The sequence below is a fragment of the Excalfactoria chinensis genome, chromosome 16 (assembly GCF_039878825.1).
Source record: "Excalfactoria chinensis isolate bCotChi1 chromosome 16, bCotChi1.hap2, whole genome shotgun sequence".
NCBI classification, from domain to species: Eukaryota; Metazoa; Chordata; class Aves; order Galliformes; family Phasianidae; genus Excalfactoria; species Excalfactoria chinensis.
Genome location: NC_092840.1, coordinates 4655574 through 4679629, shown reverse-complemented (window position 1 = coordinate 4679629; position 24056 = coordinate 4655574). Strand labels below are relative to the sequence as shown.

Genomic DNA, 24056 nt, shown 5'->3' with positions numbered 1-24056 from the left:
TGTCCTGTAAGTGCGCCCCAGCGAGGTGCCGAGTGGCAGATGAGGGATCCTATTACCAGCCATGTGACAGGAAAGGATAGAAACCAACATCCCAACCTGCTGCTCCCCGCTGCGGCGCGGAACCACGGCGCGGCCGCTTTTACGTTTGACACCGACGGGTTCGGGTCGTGCCGCCCTTAGAGGGGCTCGGCGGAGCTCTCCTCGCCGCGAACTCCTCACGGCTCCGTTACAGAATCAAAGCCCCGCCGGCCGCGCCGAGCTCTCGGCATCCCCCCCGTATCCCTTTGCCTTCCCCGCGGAGCCCCGCAGCCCCGAGGCCGTGCCAGCCTGGCGGTCCCGGGGGCTGCCTGCCAGCAGAACGGAGCGCGCAGATGCGGAGCATCTTTTCTTCCCTTAGGGGAGGGCGGGGAGAAGCCCGCTGTAATCTTTGCGCTATGGCTCTATACAGCCCTTCGCGGGCCGCAGGGTGTGCGGGGCTATGCAGGTACTCAGCCGGAGGCATACACAAGTACTCAGCTCCAAACACACAAGTACAGACGTAGGCACAGAGACGAGAACACGGACTTCTCCAGTGCATAGACACATGCAGAGGAGGGCCACAAAACTGAGGCAAGGGATGGAACACCTCCCCTCCGAGGACAGGCTGAGAGTGTCAGTGTCTAAGGGGCTGTAAGAAAGAAGGGACAGAGCCTTCAGCAGGTTCTGTGTGATAGGACGAGGGGAAATGGTCTCTAAATAGTACGGGGGAGGTTTGGATAGGTCAGGGGACGGGGCTATGAGCACTGACACTGCAGACAGTGGGACCAGGCGGCCTGCAGGGGTCCCTTCCAACTCCAGTCATTCAGTGAGTCTATGTTAACGTAGCACACGTAGAGACAAATACACAGCTACTGACAGACCACAGATCTGGGGGGAAGAGCTCATTGTCTCTGTTTGAAAATGGTGAATACAAGTGCAGGTGGCTTTCCTTTTCTTCTTTTTCTACCTCCATGTGGGCAGGAAAGCTATTTCTTAAGGGTATACATAATGAGGCCATAGTCCAGACTTCTGCAAAGGTTTCTTCGCTGAGTTGTGAGGCATTTTAGCAGAGCCAGCATTTCTTAGCTATAAAATAAATAACAGAAAGCAAACACCAACAGCAAAAAAGAACCAAGCAAACAAACAGAAAGCGATGAGGGAAAAGTTAGACTTGTTTTGTCTAACACAAATCAGAGAATGACAGAATGGCTGAGGTTGGAGGGGATCTCAGAGACCCCCAGCCCCATCCCTGCCATGTGCTGCCTGCTCCCCAGCTCAGGCTGCCCAGGGCCCATCCATGGCCTTGGGGACCTCCAGGGATGGGGCACCCACAGCTCTGGGCAGCACTGCCAGGGCCTCACTGCCCTCTGAGTGAAGAATTGCTTCCTCACATCCAACCTCAATCTCCCTTCTTTTAGTTTGAATCCCCTGTCATTACATTCTTGTCCTTACAGCTTCTTCATACTTTTGCTATGTAATGATACCTTCAGACACCTACAAAGGAGAGATCCATTTTACTGCTCTGAATGTATCAGCCACCAAACACAGTTTCAGTGCTTTCTCTGTTACATCAATACACACTATGATACACCTAATTCTTTGCATGCAGAAAACTCCCATTGTACATAACCATAAGGTGAAAAACATGCTGAAATCTCTTTTGGCTGTTGTGAGATATATTAAAAGCAGGGGGACAATGAAGATACTTAAACACTGGATTCATATATGCCATGTCACCTAATAAATACTCAAAGGGGCATTTTTGCTAATTTATTGTGAGTCCAGCCTACATCCCAAAGGGTTTGGGAAGCCAGTTGTGCATCGTGAAAACCCTGTTGATAGTGAAAGAATTACTAACTCTTGCAGCTCTTTGGCTTTACTTTTCTAGGGTCTTTCATTCATAAACTGCTGGGAAATTGTGGCTGTTTCAACAGGCGAGGACAAAATGTACAGATTTGGGAACAGCACAAGTTGAAAGGAACCTCTCAGGCCATGTATTAAGAAGTATAAAATGATTCATTACTTATTAGCTACTGTTGTTATTGCCATTGCTGTTATTTGCCAACAGCGGCCACAAACCACAAGCAGAAAATTGCACAATGCAAATGGGTGATCTGGAATACAGTAAATTAAAACACAAGTGATTCTAACAGAAAGAAGAATAAGTATCCTGGTAGAAAATAAAAAGAAAAAAGAAAGAAAGAGCTCAGAAAAGAAGACCAAATTGAAAGCAAATTGCTCCACTGGCATATACACATAGACCAACTGTGTGCAGGAGTGGTTGGTGAAGAAAGCAGAGTGTGAAGTGAGCAAAGGTGGTTTTGCCAAGGAGTGCTGGAAGACCAGACTTTGGGAGATACATTGAACTGGCTGTGTGAGTTTCGTTATTAACATGGTGTTAATAGTTGGTAAGCATTCTGTGTGCCGGTGACCCTAAGGAAAAAGATGGCGGGTAAGATGTCTTTCACATCACCTTCACCACAGATTGCCCCTCCACTGCCATCTATCACATGGCAACAGAATGGAGTGGGAAGCTGATGGGAAGGTTGTATCAGAAATGCTGAGTCACAGCCTGAAGCCGTGATTGAGCACCTGGTGGGAAGGCAGAGCCAACCCAGGGGAGCTCAGCTGCATGCAATGTACCTGAGTGACCTGGGTCCTGGCTCCACCCCTTCCCTTATCTCATTTAAGGGTTGGTGGTGGAGGTAAGGATGTTTTGCTGAGGTTCCCTAAACACCTGAGGCCTTCTAAAGGTAAGCAGCTTCTTTCCTTTGTTGTTGTGCTTATGGCTGTTGCAATTTGAGCAGCTCCTCACTTACTGCATCATAGGACTTTGTTGTTCTGCTGTCATTGCTGTACTTTATATTACATTACCAAGGCTTGTCTTGTACTGCCAGCGTCATGAAACAGGAGGCATTACTTTTAGAGCAGACTTCATATCTATATCAGCTGCAAATGGCTCCATAGAAGATGCATGTTTCTCTGATAATGGTTAGTATTGTAGGCTAGGATTATTTTCATTTTAGTAACTTGTAAGTAACAGGTGAGAGGAAGAGAAGTGCAGAGAAACCACAGACTCTTCTGATTCTGTCAAAACTTTGGTTCTGTTGTCTGAGATACGACTGGTAGAAGAAACCAATACACGTAACTTTGAGTCTGCTGCTTTCAGAAGCAGTATCTTTTCCTTATGATACACAGGAGGATGAGTCTGCTGTTATACAATCCCACAGAGCTTGTTAGTATTTCCCATGTGATTGAACAGTCATTCTATTGGAAGCAAAAATTAAATGGTAACATACTATGTGGAACTGTTGTTTTTTTGTCTTTGTTGCTGTGGACCATTTATTCCTCTGCTATGCTTTCTCTGTGTTTCATCGAAAGCTGGTCTGGAAGCTTTGCTCTTTCTTGTTGAGATGTTGCTGGTTCCTTTGAAACAAGCTTCTGCTTGGCTCTGCGTCTTGTGAGGAAAAGGCAGAAAGTATAAAAGTTAAACATAAGTGCAAGCGATGCTTGTTACAATGGTTGCCATCATGTTACTGCATAATTCTTTGTAGTACTGTGATTCTTCTCCCCTAAATCTCTGCTCTGAGCATGATGTGATTGACTGAGAAGCACAGCTTACCTTTCTAGACTGAAAATGCAGAGGGAGAAAGCTTGAAAATGTAACCCTCACTTGGTTTTGTGTTTGTTTGAAGGAATTTAAATAGTGTTGGAGATCAGGATTAGCATAGAAGGCTGTAATAGTAGGGCTTTATATCATTTATGTCCTAGAACCTGGAACATGTAAGATTTGATCAACATAGGAGGTGTTTTTTGTGTATGTGTGTGTATATATAAGCAAAAAAAACATCAATGGCTAATGGTATCTCCAAGTGTTGAGTATCCATTATTTCTGTACAGAAAGGGCAGAAAAGATATCTGGGGCATGACTGTTTTCATATGAAGTATAGAAAGTGATGCTTATGTGACCTCAAAGGTGAGGGGCCAAAACTTGGTAGTCACTGTGGCGTGCTGATGGATGCAGTTAATGATTGAGCAGAGGATCAATAGGCTGCATTTTCAGTGACAGATACAGGTGTCATAGTGCGTTCTGCTTCAAAAGTCTCTGAAGATCCAAATCTGTTGGAAGGTTTTAGGGCCAAAAATGTTTTGTTTTGTTAAACTGGCCAACAGTATGAATTATGTGCAGACTTTTAAAGCAAAGAATTAAAGTCTGAAGGAATTAACTAGCAACACAACATGTTGCAGAGATTTCCTTTGCAATGCAGTAGTTTATACAGTGAGTGCATTTCTGTTTGATAGGGATGTTCCAAGAATGGGCAGTGAAGTGTTACATCTTGAATTCTCTTTGCCCCAGTGGCACAGGGGACACAAGTGTTCTCAAAGCAACCCTAGAAGTGGGAATATGTTCAAAGTTGTGTGTTGAATTACAGTACTGTGCAATACGTTCCTTCAGGGATAGATCCAGTTTACCTGTTGGCATCACCTGCCTTGAAGCAGAACACTTCTCACAGGCAGCCTTTCTGCTCAACAAATACATTATTTTGATGAAAAATCCCATTCTCTCACTCAATCAACCAATCATGTTTGTTTGCCCTGATAATGAACTTCTGATTTTGCATCATAGTTTTCTAGCAGGGCAAAAAAGCCATCAAGACACAATATTCTAAATCATCAGATTATAGAATCACTGAAGGTTGGAGAAAACCTCTAAGATCACCCAGTCCAACCATCCACCTACTGCTGTTATCACCCACTGGTCATGCCTTAAATATTACAGCCACCCTTTCCTTAAACACCCCCATGGACAGTGACCCCACCATCCCCTGGGCGGCCTGTGCCAGTGCCTGACTGCTCTGAGAAGTCATTCTTCATAATGTCCAACCTGGATTTAAAAAAGATATAGCAGCAGGAGAAGATCATGTTTGATTTCTTTGCCATTGATGGAAATGGCTTAGAAGGTCACAACACTTGCTATTTCTTTATCAGGTTCCTTCTTGCTTTTAGCTCACTTGAATTCTTACCTCTCCTTTCTACATAAGAGAATTAGACGTGTCACAACCGCGAGACCCACAACTCCAAATATACAGGCAAGAAGAATTACTTGTTTGATGTCTGAAACAAAAACAGTAAACAATGTATCAGGAAGATGCTATTTGTCTTTGTATCAATATGTTTTGAACATAATCATTACAGGGTCTTAAATTGTATATATAGAATAAGTGTTTTGCTGCTCATTGTGGGTGAGCACATAATTCACATAACTTCCCAGTTAGGGCAGGTGGCTGTGAAAGCTGCCCTAACACAAACAGAGGACGTTTGGTGGTTAAAATGCAACTGACTTCATCAATCTGCAATATTTCTATGCAACGAATTATGAGTTTTTCATCCTTTTCCCAGTCTGGTAGCTTTACAATTTGTCTTCATTCAGCAATTCTTCTACAAAGCCCAAAAGCTTCTGTCTGGCCTACAAACACCTCACACAGGTATCCCTTCTCTGTCAAGCAATGAGAGCCTACTGCCTAGATAGTTTGACTTGGTGATGGTTTGTCTCTGGAGTGAAATCTTAGCTTTCAATTTTAAATCTCAGGCTATTTTTCATGATTTTAGGATGTTTTGCAGCAGATCTCCTGGAAATAACAGCAATTCCATCCTCATCTGACGAAAGTACACACAATTAATGGGATTTCTGTCAGCCTTTCCCAAAAGAATTGCATTTGAGCACAGCTTGGAAAGGGAAAGCTAAAAACAAAGAGTTTGAAAACAAAAGGGACAAAACCAGATTGCACTTAACGCTGCCAAATTGTTGTCTATCACAAACAAAATAAATGTGAATATGTATTGTGAAGATGTTACAGTTTTCAATCACATTTTACTCCTGGTTTTACTCTTCTCCTTTCTTCTTTTGCTGGACAGTTTCTTTTTCTCCCTCCATGAGATATTCTGTGAAGAGAGGCTGCTGAGGTACTGGCAAGCCTTGCAGTGGGATTGTAATTAGAAGCATAGCAGAAGTAATTATTAGCAGAGGATATCCATGGAAACCTTAATTCAAGGAAGCAAAACTCAGAAGTAACAACATGCAGGCCTGAAAGCATAATTTGTTTCTGAAGTACAGAAGTGGATTTTGCAAAGTAACTGTCCTATACTTCTTCTGTTTCTGTCTCTCTGCCTATCCAGTTTTCAGAGTCCTCATGCCTTCTTTGTAAATTTTCTAGGTGTTTTTTTTAGGGGGAGGAAAGCATGTTAGTAAATAACCGCCCCCTCCCCTCCCCCCCCCCCCCATGATTTGTAGTACAGGCTTTGAATCCAATGTGCCATAAGGCTGCAGCGCTGCAATGAGCACAGCATTGAGAAGCATCACCTTTGGAAGCTGGCAATAACAGGCAGCTGGGTCCTGTGTTCTTGGTCAGCATGGAAGAGGTCATCGTTTAAAAAAAGTGTTTTAATAGTTAATGGTGGAAGTAAAAATCCGATCACAAACCACACTGCAAGGACAGTGGTGACCCATTCAGGCTCCCAGAAGTTTGGAAGCATTGGCCATCAATTTTGCTAACATTTTCCTGCTATGAAGATGGCCCTCTATCACAGAGCTTAATGAAATGGGTGCTGGCAAAAGAGCAGCATGTTGCTGTGTAAAGAGAAAAACAGTAAAGAAAACCAGCATGACTGACAACAATTTGTAATGCTGTGAAGGCATCTTCTATAACTGTGCTGAATCCAGAATAGGCACAAGGAGAATTAGTGCTGGATTTCAACTGTATTAGACTGGAGAATAAAATGTATTTAGTGAAAAGCAAGCTGATGTCCATGCCATAGGAATGCTAGAAGGATGGGGCACCTCTGCATCACTGGGCACCCTGAGAAGTGCCTCATGCACTCAGTGTGAACAACTTCTTCCTTGTATCCAGCCTACATCTCCCCTCTTTTTGCTTGGAACAATTTCCTCTTGCCCTATGCTTAGCCACGAGAGTATGGCACATCTCCATTATTCTGAATGCAGATAACTTCTGTTTAACTTTTTCCTTCTGATCTTTTAGGGCTGCCTTTTTTGCTCCCTAGTTCTGTGAACGTAAGTGTCCGGTTTGCTTACTAAGACTGCCTGGCTCCTATCCAGCAAGCATATGCAGCTGACGGCAGCAACGGAAAAACGATCTTAGCTTTTAACTTGGCAAAATATTCTGCCACTGTTCTGGCTATACTTTGTAAAGATCTCATTCTTCTCCATCTTTTGACAAACGACCTATTATTACTGTGAATGACGAAATGTGTTGGACAAGAATTCACTGCTGCTGTGTTAGTGTTACGCGCTTTCCAAGTTTTTGGAAGGTGCTTGAAATGGAGAAAGTGGCCGGATTTGAGTGTTTTCAGGAACTATTAACACAGAAAGTGCTTTGGAGTGCCGTGTAGCCCCGCATCGTTCTGGCGCTTTGAAACATTGCCATCTTGAGGATGCTTGCAGAATACATGGCAGAAGAACAAATCCAAGTTGAAACCGTCTGAAGACGGTAGGTGGTTTTCTGTAAACTGTAGAGACAGCCCAACGGCTGTTAAATCCTAATATTCCAGGTTAATTGATAAGCTTATCACAGTGACACAATAGGGGTAATAATTATTTACTGCTTTTTAAGTATTTTTCTACTGCTACAGACTAATAGTTTCTGTGCTGATATAACATGGTCCTTTGGAACCAAGGAGAGCAGAAACCTTTGACAAGCATTGAAGAGGAAGCTTGGCAAGAGACAAAGGTGCAATGTCTGCCCACTGTTATCAGAAGCTGTTTATTGGAAGGGACATCTAGAGGTTATCTTGATCAATCACCCCACTTGGGTAGGATCACCTTGAGCTGATTGGTCAGCACTTTATCCAGATAGCTTTTGGATATCTCCAATGATGGAGACTCAATGGTCCTTTCTGGGCAGCCTGTGCCAGCACTCAGACATCATTACTGCAAATAAGTTTCCTGATGCTTAGAGGGAACCTCCCATGATCCAGTTTGTTCCCACTGCCTCTTGTCCTGGCACTGCCTGGTTCCACCCTCTTTTTACACCTTTCCTTCACATGTTTGTAGATATTGATGGGATCCCCTGAGCCTTCTCTCATCCAGGCTGAGGAGTTCTATCTCTTTCTGCCCCTCCTCGTAGGAGGGAGACTTCCATCCCACCATCATCTTTGTGGCCCTTTGCAGAACTCTGCAATGCATCTCTCGTACCGGGGAGCCCAGACCTACCCCAGCACTGCAGCTCTCACACCATCTGGCAATACTTTTCCTAGTGCAGCCTGGAATACTGTTAACATGCTTAGTCTGAGTTTGAAAATGACTTTAGATTGTCCACTTGAGAAAAAGATCCTTTTGTTCAAACACACAGAAACAGCTCTAGGCCCTGGGAAAAGGCACATACCCAGAACAAAGACAGAAACCAATCCCCACCCTCTTATTTAAATATAAATATTAGTCTTTCTAGATGTGCAGGGGTCTCATGTCTGATGTCTTCCCAAAAAGGGTGGTTGCTTTTGTCAAGCACCATCATTATATACTGAGACTAACAGTGTTTGTAATGCTTAAAAGAAGACAGACCTGATCTTAAGGTACAATAGGGTGAGTCCCCAGACCAGGCTCCTGTCTCCTGACAGATTCTTTCTTTTGATCCAACGAGTTCATAGCCCTGGTTGCAGGTGAAATGGATAGCTGAGCCCAGCAGGTAGTTAGTTCCATCCTTCCTTCCATTAGTTGGGTGATCCAGCCAGCCACAAGAAATCACTAGTAAAAGAGAAATATCTGGTTATATTGGGTTTGGACTAGTGAATCTCAATCACAGTGATTCAAATGGCATTTGCATGGCAACTCAAAGAAAGACAATATCTAGGCTAACTGAAATGCTTTAAGAGACAAGGTGAAGTAGTAGAAAATGAAGACAAGAATTCTACTACACGGTGCTGCAGTAGTAGAAAATGGTTTAAAAAAAACAAATATCTTTATTCTATATTTGTCCAACTATCCTACTTGTTTGGAGATTTTTCTGTTAAATAGATGATTCTTCCTGGCAAGTGTTTACAAATGCATGAACCTACTGTTGAGTAAAGCCTCCTCAGATGGCCATAACTATTTAGATGCTTGCAGAAAGGGGAGCTTTATTTAATGCCATCTCACCTGGCTCTAGACTTTCTACCAGCTGTTTGTGATTCTGATGAGAGAGTCTTGTGAAATTTCCCACTTGAAGACTTCTTGTTGTCAGGACATCGAATCTGCAGAATGGGTCTGAGTCACAGAGTGAGACCATCTCTTCCACCAAGGGATCAGCAGGGTCTTCATAAGGATAGAACACTGGCAGAAAGGAGGCGTTGTGCTTTTCCCCATAAAAGTAATCGTTCAATAAGATCTCTGTGTCATAAGTAAAGAGAGAAGTTCCATTTTCAACAGCCCCTTGGGAGACAAAGTGAAAGAGAGATTCATTTGTAGCATTGCCTACAGACCTACACAACCTTATCTATATAAGCCAAGTACTTATCTATATAAGTGCAGCCAGAGCTATAAGATGTCTATGTTGTCTTATCTTATACATCCTCCTTCCAGATCAAGATTGTTTTCCTTTTTGCATGCAGCATTTTAACCTTACACTAAGTTTAATGTTTGATCAATTGGTTAAAAATACAAATGCTGGTAAAATTTGATAAAAAACAAAGAGGATTTATTATGATTCTGTCTTTATCCAGGCTGGCTAGGCATGTTACCTGCTAAACCAAGTGGTAAAGCATCTATCTCTCACTCTGAATAGGCTGCTCAGCACAGACAATTTTCTGGTCTTTAGATCACAAACAGCTTTGGATTTGTAAAGAAAATGTAATAATAGACAACCAGAGGAATCACTTACAATTAGCTCCAAACTCAAACAACTGCTGGGGACTCGCATGAACCGAGATGGTTGTTTTATTCTTGAAGGTAAACTCATCCTCTGTATTACCATTCATCACCCCAAAGAGACCCTGTGTGTGATTCATAAACTTTTCAGGGAGCAGAACTGTTAGGGTCAGAAATCCTTCACTTCCTCTTATCTCTACTCCTGACCCAGAAGAGAACATCGCTGTAATTTTCTGATCAGCTGTAGAATGAAGGAAGAGGCCTAAAATGATAAGAGAATGAGGACAAAATAGCTAATCACACAAAGCACATGGATGAGGAGTAAGGACTAATTCTCTTCCTCAGCAAGGAGTAATTCTCTTCATCCTCAATGGGATGAGAAGGGAAATCATTGCTCTGCAAGATACTGAAAGATGACATGAATGAAGCGGGCACTGAAGTCAAACATCTCAGTACCATTTCTAGAATTTCCCACTCTTTGTATTTCTCTACAAATACACAAAAGCTCAGGATGGCACCAAGTGTTGGTCAAGGCTGTCATTTATGTTACTTGGGCTTTCTGGGAGAGGCAGAGATGCCAATCTTCTACATATCCCATGACTATGCCTCTTTCTGGGTGGTGGTGGTATTACTGCTATGCTAACTGCCAGCAGCACATGGAAGTAGTGGGATATAATGATCTGACCTGGACTACATCTCCCTGTTAAGTTTCTCCATGGGGATGCAGCCACTGTAGCTGTTTGGAAGGAGATCAGTGGCCTGTAACTCTAGTGTATAATATGTATCTTGTCCACAGAGTAGCTGTAATTGCTCTTGAAGGCAAGAGGAATTGGTTTTCTGTATAAAGGCACAGCCAGAAAGACAGATTGGATGGAAAGCACATTCTTTTCCACACTTCCCATATCTTTCACTGAAGTCCACGTCCCGTCTGGCTGTTTACTACCATTGGTTCTGCCTCAGTCTGGAAACAACTGAAGAAATGCAGATAGTAAGATCTAATTATCTGGGGTATCGTCTGTACTTTGTTTTAATCCACATTTAATTTTTAGAGTGACCTGTAGCCTGTTTCTCAAAAGTGTTCTGAAAATAGAAGTGCAGGCAGATTTTTTTTAGCTGCAGAGGGGTTCCATAGAAATACAATAGCTTTCAAGGCTGATATCTGTAACATATCTCTGACTAACCTTCCAGGTCCATCCAACTTTGCTCAGAGAAGTTGACCACCTTCTGATTCAACAGGACCTCCAGGTTCAAATTCTCTGAGTAGCGTACTTCAATCACATCAGAGTTGTTCTCCTGCATGGCCACTGCAGACAGACCTGTCACCTGAGCCTGGGTCCCTTCAGAAAAAGACACAAAGAAACCAATGCCTTTCATCAACTAAACTCAATTTGGAAGGTGGTAATTATACAGACAACGAAACAGCAAGAACAAACCAAACAGAAAACACACAGCAGCTAGATATATAAAATGTCTGTGTATGATAAAGTAGCTGAATGCCAGAACACGCACAATTACTTTGAGAAAAAGGATTATGTTTCTACTGATAATAACATCAGTGTGAGGTGTTCATCAGCCTGTGAAGGGGAGAACAGCCCAGAGAGACATTAGCCATAACCAGGCAGGGGAAGAGAAAAAGAGGACTAGAGAAGATAGGGTAAATACTGCAGTGAATCAAGCAACCTCAGAAGCTATTTTTTATCATCCCTGCTGTCTCTCTTATCAACTTACCATTGGGAAAGCGTGCCTGTTGGGTCCTTCCTTGCACCCTTAGGGATGTGAGGTCAGATTCTACCAATGTGTATTCCCCTTCTCCTTTGAAAGTGAAGTTCAGACCATCAAATGTGAGGAAATGAGGATCTCCAAAAGCAGATGCTATTTTGGAAAGAAAAATGAGAAATAAGAGCAAGAAAAGCCCACAGTCCACTAAAAAGCCAAAGTCTCTAGCTAAATGTCGTCTGCTTAGATTCCAGGAGCTAATAGGATGCTCAAGCCAAAAGTTTTGTAGGGCAGTTAAGAAAAGTGCATTTTGCCACTGACAGATCAACTGAAACCTGCCATTGTAATTTTCTAGAGGATATTGTGCCCTCAGCATTGTCAGCTGACATTAGTGCACACACAAGTGTCTAAAAGCCAAAACTGTATGGGAATTCTGTACTCCACAATGGAATTCTGAAGCTCTTACCAGCTCGGGGTGGGCGATACGTCCTGCAGTCACTAGAGGGCCTGTTTTTCATATAGAAGTGACAATTAGCAGACCACAGGCAACAGTAATAGAAGCTGATAACATCGTACAGCCAGTGGGAGAAGGCAGGTATCCGTGGAGGCTTCAGGAAGGGTGGTGCTCCCCAGTCGTGGCCTCGATCAGGTGTGCTGCCTCCTGTGGAGTCTTGTGTGAGGATCTGGGTCCCTGTGGAGTCGTAGCAGCACTGCTGTCCTGCTCCGTACTGGGGGCTGGTTGAGAAATGTAGGAAGAGGAAAGTCATCATTCAGCTCTGGGAAGTCTGTTTATGTTTAATGGTTGCCTTTATATGGATGTGAATAGATGTCTTGGTTACCAAGCTCTCTGACATCCACAAAAGATGTGTGTCAGTAAATATTCTTGTTTCTGCTCTCTTGAAATAGATCAGATCAGGGTTTGGGTGGGAAGGGGCTTTAACCAAGGCTGTAGGGAAGCTCTGCAGGCCTTAAGGCCACACGTGCATAGCACTACTGGCATTATTCTGAGAGAACAAGTACAACCAACAACCAGTACAAAAAAGGCGTAATTAAGTCTAATCAAACTGCTTTTAGATACTACTGCTTGTTTATTTATCTTAAGATCTGGCACCGTGCAAGTAATTGTCTAGTAAGACTAAGGTATTAACTTCACCTCAGCAATGAGGAGTAATAAGGAAGCAAGAGAGAACCAGTGATTGCTTTAAACCTGATTGCTGAGACTCCAGAGGCCTTTCTGACTTCTCTGATGCTGCAATCTCTGTGAGGTGAAACAAGTCATTAAAAAGATGTGGCTTCAAATATTGTTCTTTACCTGGCTTGAATGGCCCTTACGCAGTGCACAGCGCCGGGGTGGTATGTACATACACTTCCCTTTTCGATGTCACAGCCGTAATCTGTCTGAAAAAGATCAGTGCTCATGCTGAAGGGAGTTTTCGTTTTGTCCTTCCTGTTTTCATGTTCTCTCCCAGCCATTTGTCTCCTGAGGTCTGTGTAAAATCTAAACAAAGTGGTTGTGGCTGTGGGCTGGGTATCATAGGAAGACAGGAAGAAACAGCAAATGTAATAGCGATGTGATGGTATCAGCAGGTTGTTCTAACACCAGCTTTTTGCAGTCTTCTGGTAGAACAGAGTTTGAAGAACAGATGGAGCTAAATGGAGAACTCAGCTGTAAGTGTAACAGTCAGAGAATGTGCCACACTGGCCACCTTTATTCTTAAGTAGTAGGTTTCACACTGCCGTCGTTTATACTGTACGTAGGTGAGGAAGTTATTCCATCTGGTCTTCAGGTCAGTGCTGTCTGGAGGTGTCAATGACATGGCAACTGACTTTTTTAGCTTCTGACAGCTCCTTGTTACCAGTCAAGTGGGAGGAAGAAGGCAGGAGATAGGGAATAATGTTTTATGGCTGTGGATTTGCACTCCAAAACATAAGCTAGAGGGGTTGGCAGCGAGCTGTGGTATACTAGGCAGAGAGGAAACGGTGACTTGCTACTCCACCTGGACTAACATGAATCCACAGGACTGGGTGGGATCTACCTGAGGATGCTGAGGGAGCTGGTGGAGGTGATTATTGCTAAGCTGCTTTCTACCATCTGTCAGCAGCATGGAGATCCTAGGCAAATGGAGACTTGTTAATGTGACACCCATCTACAAGAAGGGTTGGAAGGAGGAACTTTTTGGCCTGTTGACCTTGGTACCAGGGTTCTCTGCTCCAAGGTTATGGAGCAGAGAACAAGGCTGTAGGGAAGAGTATAGCAGTCCCTCAACTTCAGCTTGGAACTGTAGGAGGCCAAAGTGATAGATTAATAACTTACATGGAACCTGCCAGTATCAGCTCTTGCCTGTGCCAAGGTGCAAGGGCAATCTATAATTTCCTCCATGAAGTTTGGAAGCTTTTGTTCCTTCCTGTCCCATTCGATACACTTTGCAGTTGCCCATGCAGATGGATCATTTCTGAAGTCTTCTCCAAGGTGCCAGGCCAGTGCGTGTCCTGGGCTCCAGATAGATGGAGTGTTGCTGGGGAAATAAAAAAGCCATAAAACAGATCTGATAGCTGAAAAGCAAAGTTTGGGCATCAACATCTAAGATGAGCAACGAGTGCTTTTATGTCCTATTAGATATCCTAAATACTGCGTTGGTGATTAGGTTTTATGTTGTGATGATGATTGTAGGTAACTGAATGATCACATACTTATCTTTAGATGCATTCTATGCCTGAAAGGTAGACATTATAGCTGTGTTTGCTAAATGTTTTGCATGAGAAGCAGAGCCCAAGTCCTGGTTTTAAGTATCAAAGGAGAAGGCAATTTGATTACCAGAAGTAATAATAGGGTAGCTGTGATAAATGAATGTCATGATGTACTTGCCTTTGCCCATCAGAATAGGTGCTGGGGGTAATTCTCAAAATTCCAAAGTCCCAAGTGTTGTATTTTGCTTCAGCAGGTACAGGAATGAAAGAAAATGTCCCTGTATTGGGAGCTTCTCTTGCCAAAGTATAAAGATATTTCCATTCAGCAAGCCAGTTTTCTGAGTAACTGTCACCTGTCATATAGAGGAAGAAAGTCCATTTAGATGCTGTGAAAGAAGAGTTAACTGACAACACGACTGAAATTAGATATTTCCACCCACGTGGAACTGAAGAGCAAAGCTGCCATTACAAGCGTGACTTATCTGTACTTGCAGATCTCTTCCTGCAGCTTCAGTGGAAGTGAATGCATGATATTATAGAGCTCTGTGCAAACGTTACACTGGTGGCTGCTGTGCACAGGTAGGAGGAGAGTCGCTTTACCTGTTTCCTGGTACCCCCAGACTTCTATGTTGATATGGGATGCTGCAAGTGCCTGGTGTGTCCAGGTCAGAGTTAAGTTTCCATCTGTGCCAGGAGTGCCATAGTACTGCCATTTTGTCTCATTGACCAGCTTGCATTTTTCTCCATCTGAAACCTTGCTGTGATGTACTGCATTACAGAACACAAGAAAAAACCTAAAATGTCGAATTTAATGACAAAATAATAATTAATGGCATTTTTTTGTCTCTCATGGCTATGAAAAGTTGCAGTTACAGCAAGATTTAGCAGTATTTCCTCTGTGTGTTTTCTAACAGGATGCATGATAGAAAAAGAGAAAACTGGAGATGAGAGAATACAACCCCTAGTGATATGTGTGGTCCTGGGGATACAACAGCAAGGTACAGCCCTTTTCCAATATAAATACCTACCAAATAGGAAGCACTTTTGGTCAGCTTCACTTCTGAGCGAGAGTTTTTGTGACTTAATGCTGCAGCTGAATAACAGCAGAACTCATTCACAGCAACATTTCATCTCTCAAAATAGGAATTACCATGAAGGGAATGTCTTTTCTTTGAGGCCAAATAGCCCATTAAGGAAGTGGGGAAAAGCTTATATCATCTTGTTTTTGTGAAGCAAGAATACGGAAAGAAAGGGTGATATCTCAGATTGAAGTCAGTGACCTGATAACCAAGTTCCAGAGTACGGAAATGTCAGCCCGCCATCTGTAGAAACTTCAAAGGGGATGAAACCAGTTTCATACAGCAATGGGGAGAGGCAGTGGGCTTTTCCGTCCTTATCAACGTAGCCACTGGTTATGACTTGCTGCTTGAATCTGTTGATATCAAAAACACTTCTCAGAGCCATTGTTGAGTGCAGGAAAACTCTGAGTGTCTCAGTTGTGTTTCACTCTGTGAGCCATTGTCATGTGCAGGTCATTCCAAGTCTCATGGATGTTTTGCTTGTGTCAGTGAAAATCAACTGGAAAAATTCATGTGTACTTTGTACTTATCACTGCAGCGGGGATTCTGCTGCGCGCTGCACAAATACAATGCAAGTTGCAAGCCTTAGATTTACAATTTAATTACAGGAGGGACAAGATAAATTAGTAACAAACTCAGAGCTCATTGCTTGTAAATTAACCATCTGCTTCCAAATAGGGCTCTTGTCTGGCATCCCTAGTATAAGCCTATCCATGACTCTTTAGGACTGAGGTATGAGGACTGCAGAGCTATTCCAAGCAGTGCTGTGAGTTTGGGGTCTGCCAAGAAGTAGTTTCTTTGCTCATCTAAACTGTAATTTGTGTTGGCTATGATAAAGCAACAGTTCCCTTAACTCCAAGTACACAGCTGTTGAAAAACTCAAATCTCCTCAAATGCTGCTATGCAGATTGGAAGGACGCTAAAATCTGACTCAGAACCTTCTGTAGAAAAAACAACATATAAGGATATCAGGGAATCCCAGCTCAGGCTGCCCAGCGCCCATCCATGGCCTGGGGCACCTCCAGGGATGGGGCACCCACAGCTCTGGGCAGCACTGCCAGGGCCTCACTGCCCTCTGAGTGAGGAATTGCTTCCTCACATCCAATCTCAATCTCTTTTAGTTTAAAGCCATTCCCCCTTTTTCTAGCAACAAAACATTCAGAAAGGAAACCCATTTGTAAAAGTGTCACTGCTGTGATACTGTAAGGAAACAACTTAACAGAGAACTATTTGTATCACACAGTAACTCGACCTATAGTCATCCTGCCTAGAAATGCAGACAAAATGTATCTTTGAGGGTAAAGGTTGGCAGAACCTTTGCAAGTTTCGGGATTTAGATAACTTTTCGATCCTGACAAGTCTTGATTTGAGACTATTGTTAGAAAGTAAGATCAGAAAGGATATCCCCTTTGGCAGAGGAACGTAAAGTCGTGGCTCACCTGCACATTAACACAGAAGTATTAAAGGCTGTGTTTTCTATCAAAAAGTCTTTGCCTCCCATCAGAGATCCTGAGTATGGAGAAATCTGAAGACAAAATTCATTATAATCGGGACAGCAAGTCCCCAAGGACTGGCAGATCTCCTGGCATGAGCAGGTACCAAGCAGCTTCCCACACTGGCTTGAGCAAGAGTCTTGAGCTCCTTGTTAAAGAAGAAATCAAAGAAGAAAAACAAACAGCACGTTGTCAGGAATGTCATCGAGCTCTTCTCTGAAACAGCAACATCTGAAACAGCATCTAAAGAGCTGCCGTAAAGAAATGAGGGAGGCTGTTTGTGTCAGATGAAGGCAGCAATCAACTGTGCGTCAATGTTAGTCCATTTCATTTAGAAAAATGCATTTATATGTAATTTCAGCAATTCTATGGGCATTTTTATATCGAGTAGAAAGATAGATCTCAAGAACAGCCTGATCCCCATAATCTAGGTAGTGTCACTAGTAGTAGTTACTTGTAGGACTACCATAGAATCATCACAGAGCCATAGAATGATTGGAGTCGGAAGAGACCCCCAAAGCCATCTGTTCCCACTGCCTGCAGTGCTCAGGGACACCCACAGCTCCATCAGTGCTCACAGCCCCATCCCCTGACCGTGGCTGCCTGCAGGGATGGGGCACCTGCACCTCTCTGTGCACCCTGTGCAGTGCCTCACTGCCCTCATTGTAAACAACTTCTTCCTTATCAGTGATAACAGGAATCAATGATAACAGGCTAGTGCTCTTGGATGAATGAGAAACTAACAGCAGTGACAAAGTGTGATCCAACAGGAGATTATGGAAAGTCAAGATTTCTTCCTGCTGTGCATTTTATTTGAATTTCACCTTAATAACAAAGCTGTTAATATAACTAGGTAGGTGGACAAATGGCCAGGCCTTGACTGAGAGCTGAGTAGACCGTAAGTTATTATTGGACGTGACATAAAAAACTGCTGAATACAACAAATAAAGTAGTAAAAAGTTGAGAGAGGAGTGGCTGAATTTCATAGTGAAGAGGGATGTGAGTGAGATGGACAAGCTGCACTGATAATATGGAACCCAGTGGAGTGGAAGCTTTTGATAGCTGAATCCTGCAAGACCAGCGCTTTGTGAACTGTGTCAGTAATGCCACATAAAGTTGAGATCACCTCACTATGTATCAGAAATTCCAAATTTGGCCATGAATGTAGCAAAACTGAGACCTGTGACAAACATATAATTAGGGGAGGGTTACTAACACAGTTACAGACTGTGTAAGACTGTGTGGCTTGCTGAACTAACACTGTGAGTGTGGTATCTGTATTTGCCTCTTTGGAGCAGGGGCTTATCCTCAGTACTGGTTGGATCCACAGCAGCAGTAACCACAGATGTGGGACTGAGGCAGGAGGAATTTCCTGCATGTGGAAGTGCAGCAGGGCTGGCAGTAACAGATCAGGGAGGAGAAATCAACTGCATTCCAAAATTCAACTGACGTACTTCCCAAAGGTCATCGTGAATGAGATTAGGAGGGGAAGAAAGAATTATGGCCATAGCTTCAAGAATGGCATTTTCTGTCCAAAGGAGAAGAAAGTGTCACTGAGTTTTCTTTTGTGTACTGGGAGGGGGTGAAGGTAACAGGGGGCTGTTTGCTTTTTGTAGGGTGGAGAGAGAAAGAGAATGAAAAGTAGGTAAATGCCGCTATTTCTGTCTGTTTTTGCTGGCCTCCATCCTGAGATAATATGCGGGTCCTTAATTCTCTCCTAGAACACCTGATCGTGTCAGAAGGAAAGCAGAAAAACATCAGAAAGTCACTCACCTGTACTCCAAAGGGCAGCGAGGGAGAAGAGAATGGGTAAAGAAACACCTGCACCAACAGGTTTCATGTTTTGTGTGGGAGATTCAGGACAGCTGGTTGTTACAGCCTCTGTGCCAGAAGGAGAAAAGCCTTTTATAGAAACACGTGTCCATAAACGATAGGGATTCTCACTGTTCAAAGGTTTGTTGTAAACTAGTGGAGCAAAACAAAGCGAAGGAAGTGCTACTTTTCAGAGGTCATCTCTCATTGAGGAAATGCTGAAGGGAGCTGGGAAGGCAGTCAGTATAATTCTTATACGTTAGTTTGTTACTCAGGAGGAAATATGTGCTTATTTTCCAAGCCCTTCTGCTCCAAAGTTCAGGAGCATGGAGTCAATGGCACAGGGTATCATGTCTTAGTTTTACTGGAGGCAGTGAAGATGGTTATCAGGAAGGAAAACCATAAAGAATAGATGCAGACAGTCCAGGTTTGTTCAGAAGGTGACATGGGGAAAGCATGTTTGCTGCCCAGTGTGTGCCAGCATGAACGGCAGGTACGAGAGACAGGACAAGAGATTGGAAGAAGCTCTTTGTGCTGCTTGAAGGCTTGCACACAGTTCTTTTATGGACTTCGTAAGGATGTTCATCAGGAATAATGAAGACCTGCTGCGTGTGCAATACCAGAAGGGCAATGTGGGGGTCAAGGTAGCCAAGCAGTGCCGTTGTTTCCTATTGAAACGTGTTGCAGCCTTAACCCCATGACAGCAGTTCCACGGCTCTCTGCCTCCCCCTGCTGATGAAAGGCGGTACTGCACACACCGGAGCGGCACTACCCCGTGACCGTACGCGTGCGTAGTGGAGCCTGGAGGACCAAGGAGGACTGTCGGTGCAAAGAGGTAACAGACGAGAGATGCTTCTTCCGCATCTATGAGCGCATGTGTATAGAATGGTCGGAGTTGGAAGTGACCCCCAAAGCCGTCTGTTCCCACTGCCTGCAGTGCTCAGGGACACCCACAGCTCCATCAGTGCTCACAGCCCCATCCCCTGACCGTGGGTGTCTGCAGGGATGGGGCGCCTCGTGCAGTGCCTCATCACTCTCATTGTAAACACTTCCTTATACCCAACCTGAATCTCCCCTCTTTTAGTTTGAAACCATCTCCCCTTGTCCTGTCACACAGATCCTGCTAATGAATCTCTTCCTTCTTTCTTACAGCCCCTTTAGATACCGAAGGGCCACTCTCAGCTTTCCCTGGAGCCCTTCTCTGAGCCTCTCCTGGTAGGGGAGGTGTTCCATCCCTTGGATCAGTTCTGTGACCCTCCTCTGGACCCACTCCCACAAGGTGCAATGGAGCTGTGCTTCCTCCCAAGGGGACAAGAGGAAATATGGTACAATAACGCCCCACTTGGAGGCATTACCAGTAGCATCAGCTAGAATGGCTTGTCCAGCTCCTCGCACCTTGCTCCCTTTCTATTGCTCACCCAGCTCAGCTCAGCAAGGTGGTTGGGATGGGGACGTGTGTACAGCCAGGCGCCGGGGCACCGGAGCAGAACAAAAGGCTCTTGATCCCCACGTCCAGGCAAGGGGCGGTGCGGTGCAGCCCGTCCCCCCCTTCCCGCCCCCCCGGGGGACAGCCGAGCACTGCAACAGCCATGCAGGGACTGCTGCTGTGTGGGGGGTGGCTGCTGGCTGCCGGCTACGTGCTGGGTGGCTGTCGGCATCGCTGCTGCCCAGGCAGGAACAACGCCTGCTGGGCCACCGGTGCCCGCCGCACTCGCTGCTACTGCGACTCGTACTGTGAGCGGACAGGTGACTGCTGCCAGGACTACCAGGCTGCGTGCCGCCGTGCCGGTGAGCTGTGGGGCAGGGTGAGGGCGGTGGGGCCATTCGTGCCGGTGGGGTTTTGCTGTTCCCATCAGAGGTTCCTCTGGGAGGTGACGAGCTGTGCCTGTGGGGTTGCAGGTGGGCACGTCTCAAACACCATCCCAGTTTTGCTCTGTTCAGTGAGGGATCCCGCAGTGTGTTCTGCAGCTGGACATGACAGCAGCAGCAGTGCTGTCACTGCGAGCTTCAGGGCTGATTTCTGGGTCGTGGGTACCGAGGACTGAGCCACGAGCCTGCCACCACTGCACAGGGTCAGGGGCTGTGCTGGACAATGGCCCTGTCAGCGCTCCGTAATCTCCATAGAGATTAGTGAGGTCCCAGCTCAGCTCGATGCAGAGCCTGACAATAAAAGGCTCCAGAAGCAGCACACAATGCTGTGGGGCTGAGCCATGGGGTCCCCCTTCTCCCTGCTGTGCACAGATTCTGCCCTGCTCCTGTTCCTTTTTCTCCAATGCTACTGAATCTCTTTGCTCTGTTCTCAGCAGTGGGCTGTGCAGTGGGTCCCTGGGGGCCCTGGAGCAGCTGCAGCTCCCCATGTGGGGTGGGCAGCAAAGATCGCAGCCGCCAAGTCACTGTGCCCCCCCGGCACGGCGGGGAGCCCTGCCCTGACCTCAAGCAGCGCCGTGGATGCCTGGGGGATGACCCGGCCTGTGGGGCTGCCAAAGGTAATGCAAGACCCCCCTCCTAGCCCTGCATTGTAGTGGCTGTCACCACCTCACCATCGCTGCTCTGTGCCAGGGGTGGCCAAACTGCTCCCAGATTCCTTCAGCCCAGACATCAGGGATCCCTGGCGCAGAACTGGGATGCAGCGGTCAGAGGAGCCACCCAGGTAGGTATGGGGCCATGACCCCTTTGCACACCCTGTCCCCAATCCCATTCCCTTTTCCATCCCCTGGAAGCTCCTATAAAGAAAACACTGCAGCATCTCCCTTAACTCCAACCGAGGTTATTTTTCCCCAAACCAGTTCCCACCTCCCCATCTCCTGCAGCTTTTTCCGCCTGACGCAGGTGGCAGCTGCCTGTCGTGGGCAGCCCTGGAGCCGCCGGCTACAGCGGGACAGGCAGGTGTGTGTCGAGTGCTGGGGAGACACAGCCCGCGGGCAGCCCCAGTGTGATGGATACGGGGTGCAAGGAGCCAGGTAGGCAATTCTGGGGGGGGAGGGATAATAGCCTTTGGGTAATGCAATGTCCCCTAAGGGCGCTCCTGAGAGACATTCCATCCTCCTCCCCATTAAAACTGATAATTTAGCATCTATGTTTTTTTACAGAAGGACAACATTTGCTGGGTTTTCCTTACAGGACGTTTTGGGTGGCCACCTCCATAGCAGGGTGCCAGGGCTCATGGGTGCGGGAGGCTCTGCAGGAGGGCTGTGCCTGTCCCCCCCCAGCGTTCATCTTTGTGTAGGTGAGCAGAGCCCAGCTCCTTTAAGGGCATCTCGGCTGCTTGGTGTGGTGTGAGGAGAGCAATTAAAGCTGGCACAGAAAGCAAGGGCATGGCTGTGGTTGGTTGTCTGGGGCTGAGTGCACTCGGGTTGGGTGTTAGGAAAAATCCTTCTCTCTGAAAGAGTAGCAAAGCATTGGAACAGGCTGGGAATGGTGGTGTCACCATCCATGGAGCTGTTCAAGAAACATGGAGATGTGACACTTGGGGATGTGGTTTATTGGGCATGGTGGCGATGGGTCAATGGTTGGATTCAATGGTCAGAGGGGTCTTTCTCAAACCTTAACAATTCTATGAGCATATGGCACCAGCATCGCTGTCACCAGTGCCTGCTTGTCCCCCCAAGCCACCTTCTGCTGACTTCACCCGGGGCCTCCGCCTCTGCCATACAGCACCATGCCCGCATCCCACGTTGCTCACTTTATTCAGCCCCACACACCACAGCACCCAGCAGTCCCTGTGTGAGCCCCAGAATGTTCGATATCCCCATGAGGAGCAGCACAGAGCTCCTGGCATCGCCCCACAGCCCCTCACGTGCCCAACTCCCTGCGCAGCTTCAGGATTTCCAGGAGGAGCTTCTCCTTTTCCAGCACGATCTTCTCCTTCTGCAGTTGCAGGGTCTCCTTCTGCAGCTCCAGGATCTCGGTGTGCAGCTGCCTCTGCTTTTCTGACAGCTCCTCTGAGGCCACTGTGCCACCTGCATGGAGTGAGGGAAGGTGTTAAGGCTGGGAGAGGTTCTGGTGGTGAGGACAGAAGGGGAGATATCACCAAACTGCAGCATCGCTGCCTGGAGTGGATACAGAACCGCACTCCGGTGTTGGGAATGGGATTGGGAGCCCCAGCACGGACTGGGGGTTGCTCACCGTTATCATGCGGGGGTTCTGGGGGCCCAGGGCTGCCCGTTCCCAGCGATGCGGGGCTCGCCATGGCTTCGAGGCACGGCCACGCCAGCGCGGGGCTCAGCGGGCACTTGACGCGGGGCGGCTCGGGGTTGCCAGGCGGAGGTCCGAGGGCTGCGCCCTGCGGCGGGGCGGCCCGGGGGGCGGCGGGTCCGGGGTTTGGCTGCAGCCTGCTCTCCGTGCCGGGCAGCCGCCTCTCCTCGGAGCCGGGGAAGCGGTCCGGAGCGGGGCCGTGCGGCAGCAGCTCGGGGGCGGCCGCGGGCAGCCCGAAGGACGGGGCGGGCGGAGGGCCGGGCTTGTTGAAGAGGGCGAAGATGTGATGGAAGAGCCGCTCCTGGGGCCGCTGTCGGAGCAGCGGGTGTTTGTCGGCGGCCAGCTCCCGGCGCGCGTCCAGCACCATGTTATGCCACTTCTTGCGGATCTCCTCGGCCGTGCGCCGCACCACCGGGCTCAGCGCGTTGACGGCGGCCGCGATCTCCTCCCACGCTCGCTGCCGGTCCTGCGTGTTGCGGTATCGGCCGCTCTTGGGGATGAGGATGTCCTTGCGGAGGCTGAACTCCTCCAGGATGAGGAATTTCTCCTCGTCCGAGAACTTGATGCGCTTGGGCTTGGCCGCGCTCATACCGCCCTGCAGCGGGGACAGGCACAGAGGGTCCCCCCACTCCCCGTGCTCCCGAGTCCACCGCCCCCGGCGCTCACCTTCCTCCGAGCCGGGCCGCCCAGGGAAGCGGATGTGCCGCGTCCTGTTCCGTGCCGGGGCGGGGCCGGTACCGGGGCGGAGCAGAGGGAGCCCCGCGGAGGCCGGACGGACGCGCTGAGCCCGCAAGGTCGGGCAGTGAGAGACTTCCACGGCGCAGCTGCTGTGGGGCTCTTTATTTGGGATAGAAACCCGAGCTGGGCACAAAACACAGCTAAAACACCGGGTAAAAAAGGTGGTGGAAGGGCAACACGGTAACAAGGATAGTGCCTGTGCACGTCCCATCCTCCCAGCCGGACCGCAGCGAGCAGCGCAGGAGCGGTTCGGCGATGCCGTACCGGTGGGTCGGAGAGCTGCCGCTGTGCCCTGCCTGTTGCTGCAGTGCTGCTGCATCCAGGCACAAAGGGAACGGGCGGATCCTGCTGTCCCTGGGTTCCACCACCGTACCCGCAGCCATGCTGCAGAGAGCACCCAAAAAACGTCAGGTCGTGGCCACCAGAACCAGGACCCGACCCAGGGCTCGGTGACACCGCTCT

At 46.9% G+C, this 24056-nt stretch overlaps 3 protein-coding genes across 3 annotated transcripts; 1 reads left to right on the top strand and 2 right to left on the bottom strand.

Annotated features, from left to right (window-relative positions):
- Window positions 1–3360: 3360 nt before the first annotated feature.
- SUSD2 (sushi domain containing 2) lies at window positions 3361–19491 on the bottom strand. The gene is made up of 15 exons (XM_072351371.1): window positions 18624–19491; window positions 16797–16998; window positions 15559–15710; window positions 14879–15046; window positions 14457–14631; window positions 13905–14106; window positions 12903–12988; window positions 12057–12325; window positions 11603–11746; window positions 11056–11211; window positions 9888–10136; window positions 9167–9439; window positions 8594–8776; window positions 5043–5133; window positions 3361–3475 (listed from the first exon to the last, which is right to left on the bottom strand). Exons 1-15 carry the CDS (start codon window positions 18688–18690, stop codon window positions 3361–3363), a joined length of 2532 nt encoding a protein of 843 aa, XP_072207472.1. The 5' UTR covers window positions 18691–19491.
- A 741-nt stretch (window positions 19492–20232) lies between these two features.
- LOC140259760 (somatomedin-B and thrombospondin type-1 domain-containing protein-like) lies at window positions 20233–21969 on the top strand. Its single transcript, XM_072351365.1, has 5 exons — window positions 20233–20450; window positions 20966–21148; window positions 21222–21312; window positions 21449–21622; window positions 21783–21969. The coding sequence occupies exons 1-5, from the start codon at window positions 20252–20254 to the stop codon at window positions 21886–21888; spliced, it is 753 nt and encodes a 250-aa protein (XP_072207466.1). The 5' UTR covers window positions 20233–20251; the 3' UTR covers window positions 21889–21969.
- Window positions 21970–22147: 178 nt separating this feature from the next.
- Window positions 22148–23913, bottom strand: LOC140259740 (uncharacterized). The gene is made up of 2 exons (XM_072351338.1): window positions 22788–23913; window positions 22148–22621 (listed from the first exon to the last, which is right to left on the bottom strand). Exons 1-2 carry the CDS (start codon window positions 23911–23913, stop codon window positions 22455–22457), a joined length of 1293 nt encoding a protein of 430 aa, XP_072207439.1. The 3' UTR covers window positions 22148–22454.
- Between the last annotated feature and the right edge of the window lie 143 nt (window positions 23914–24056).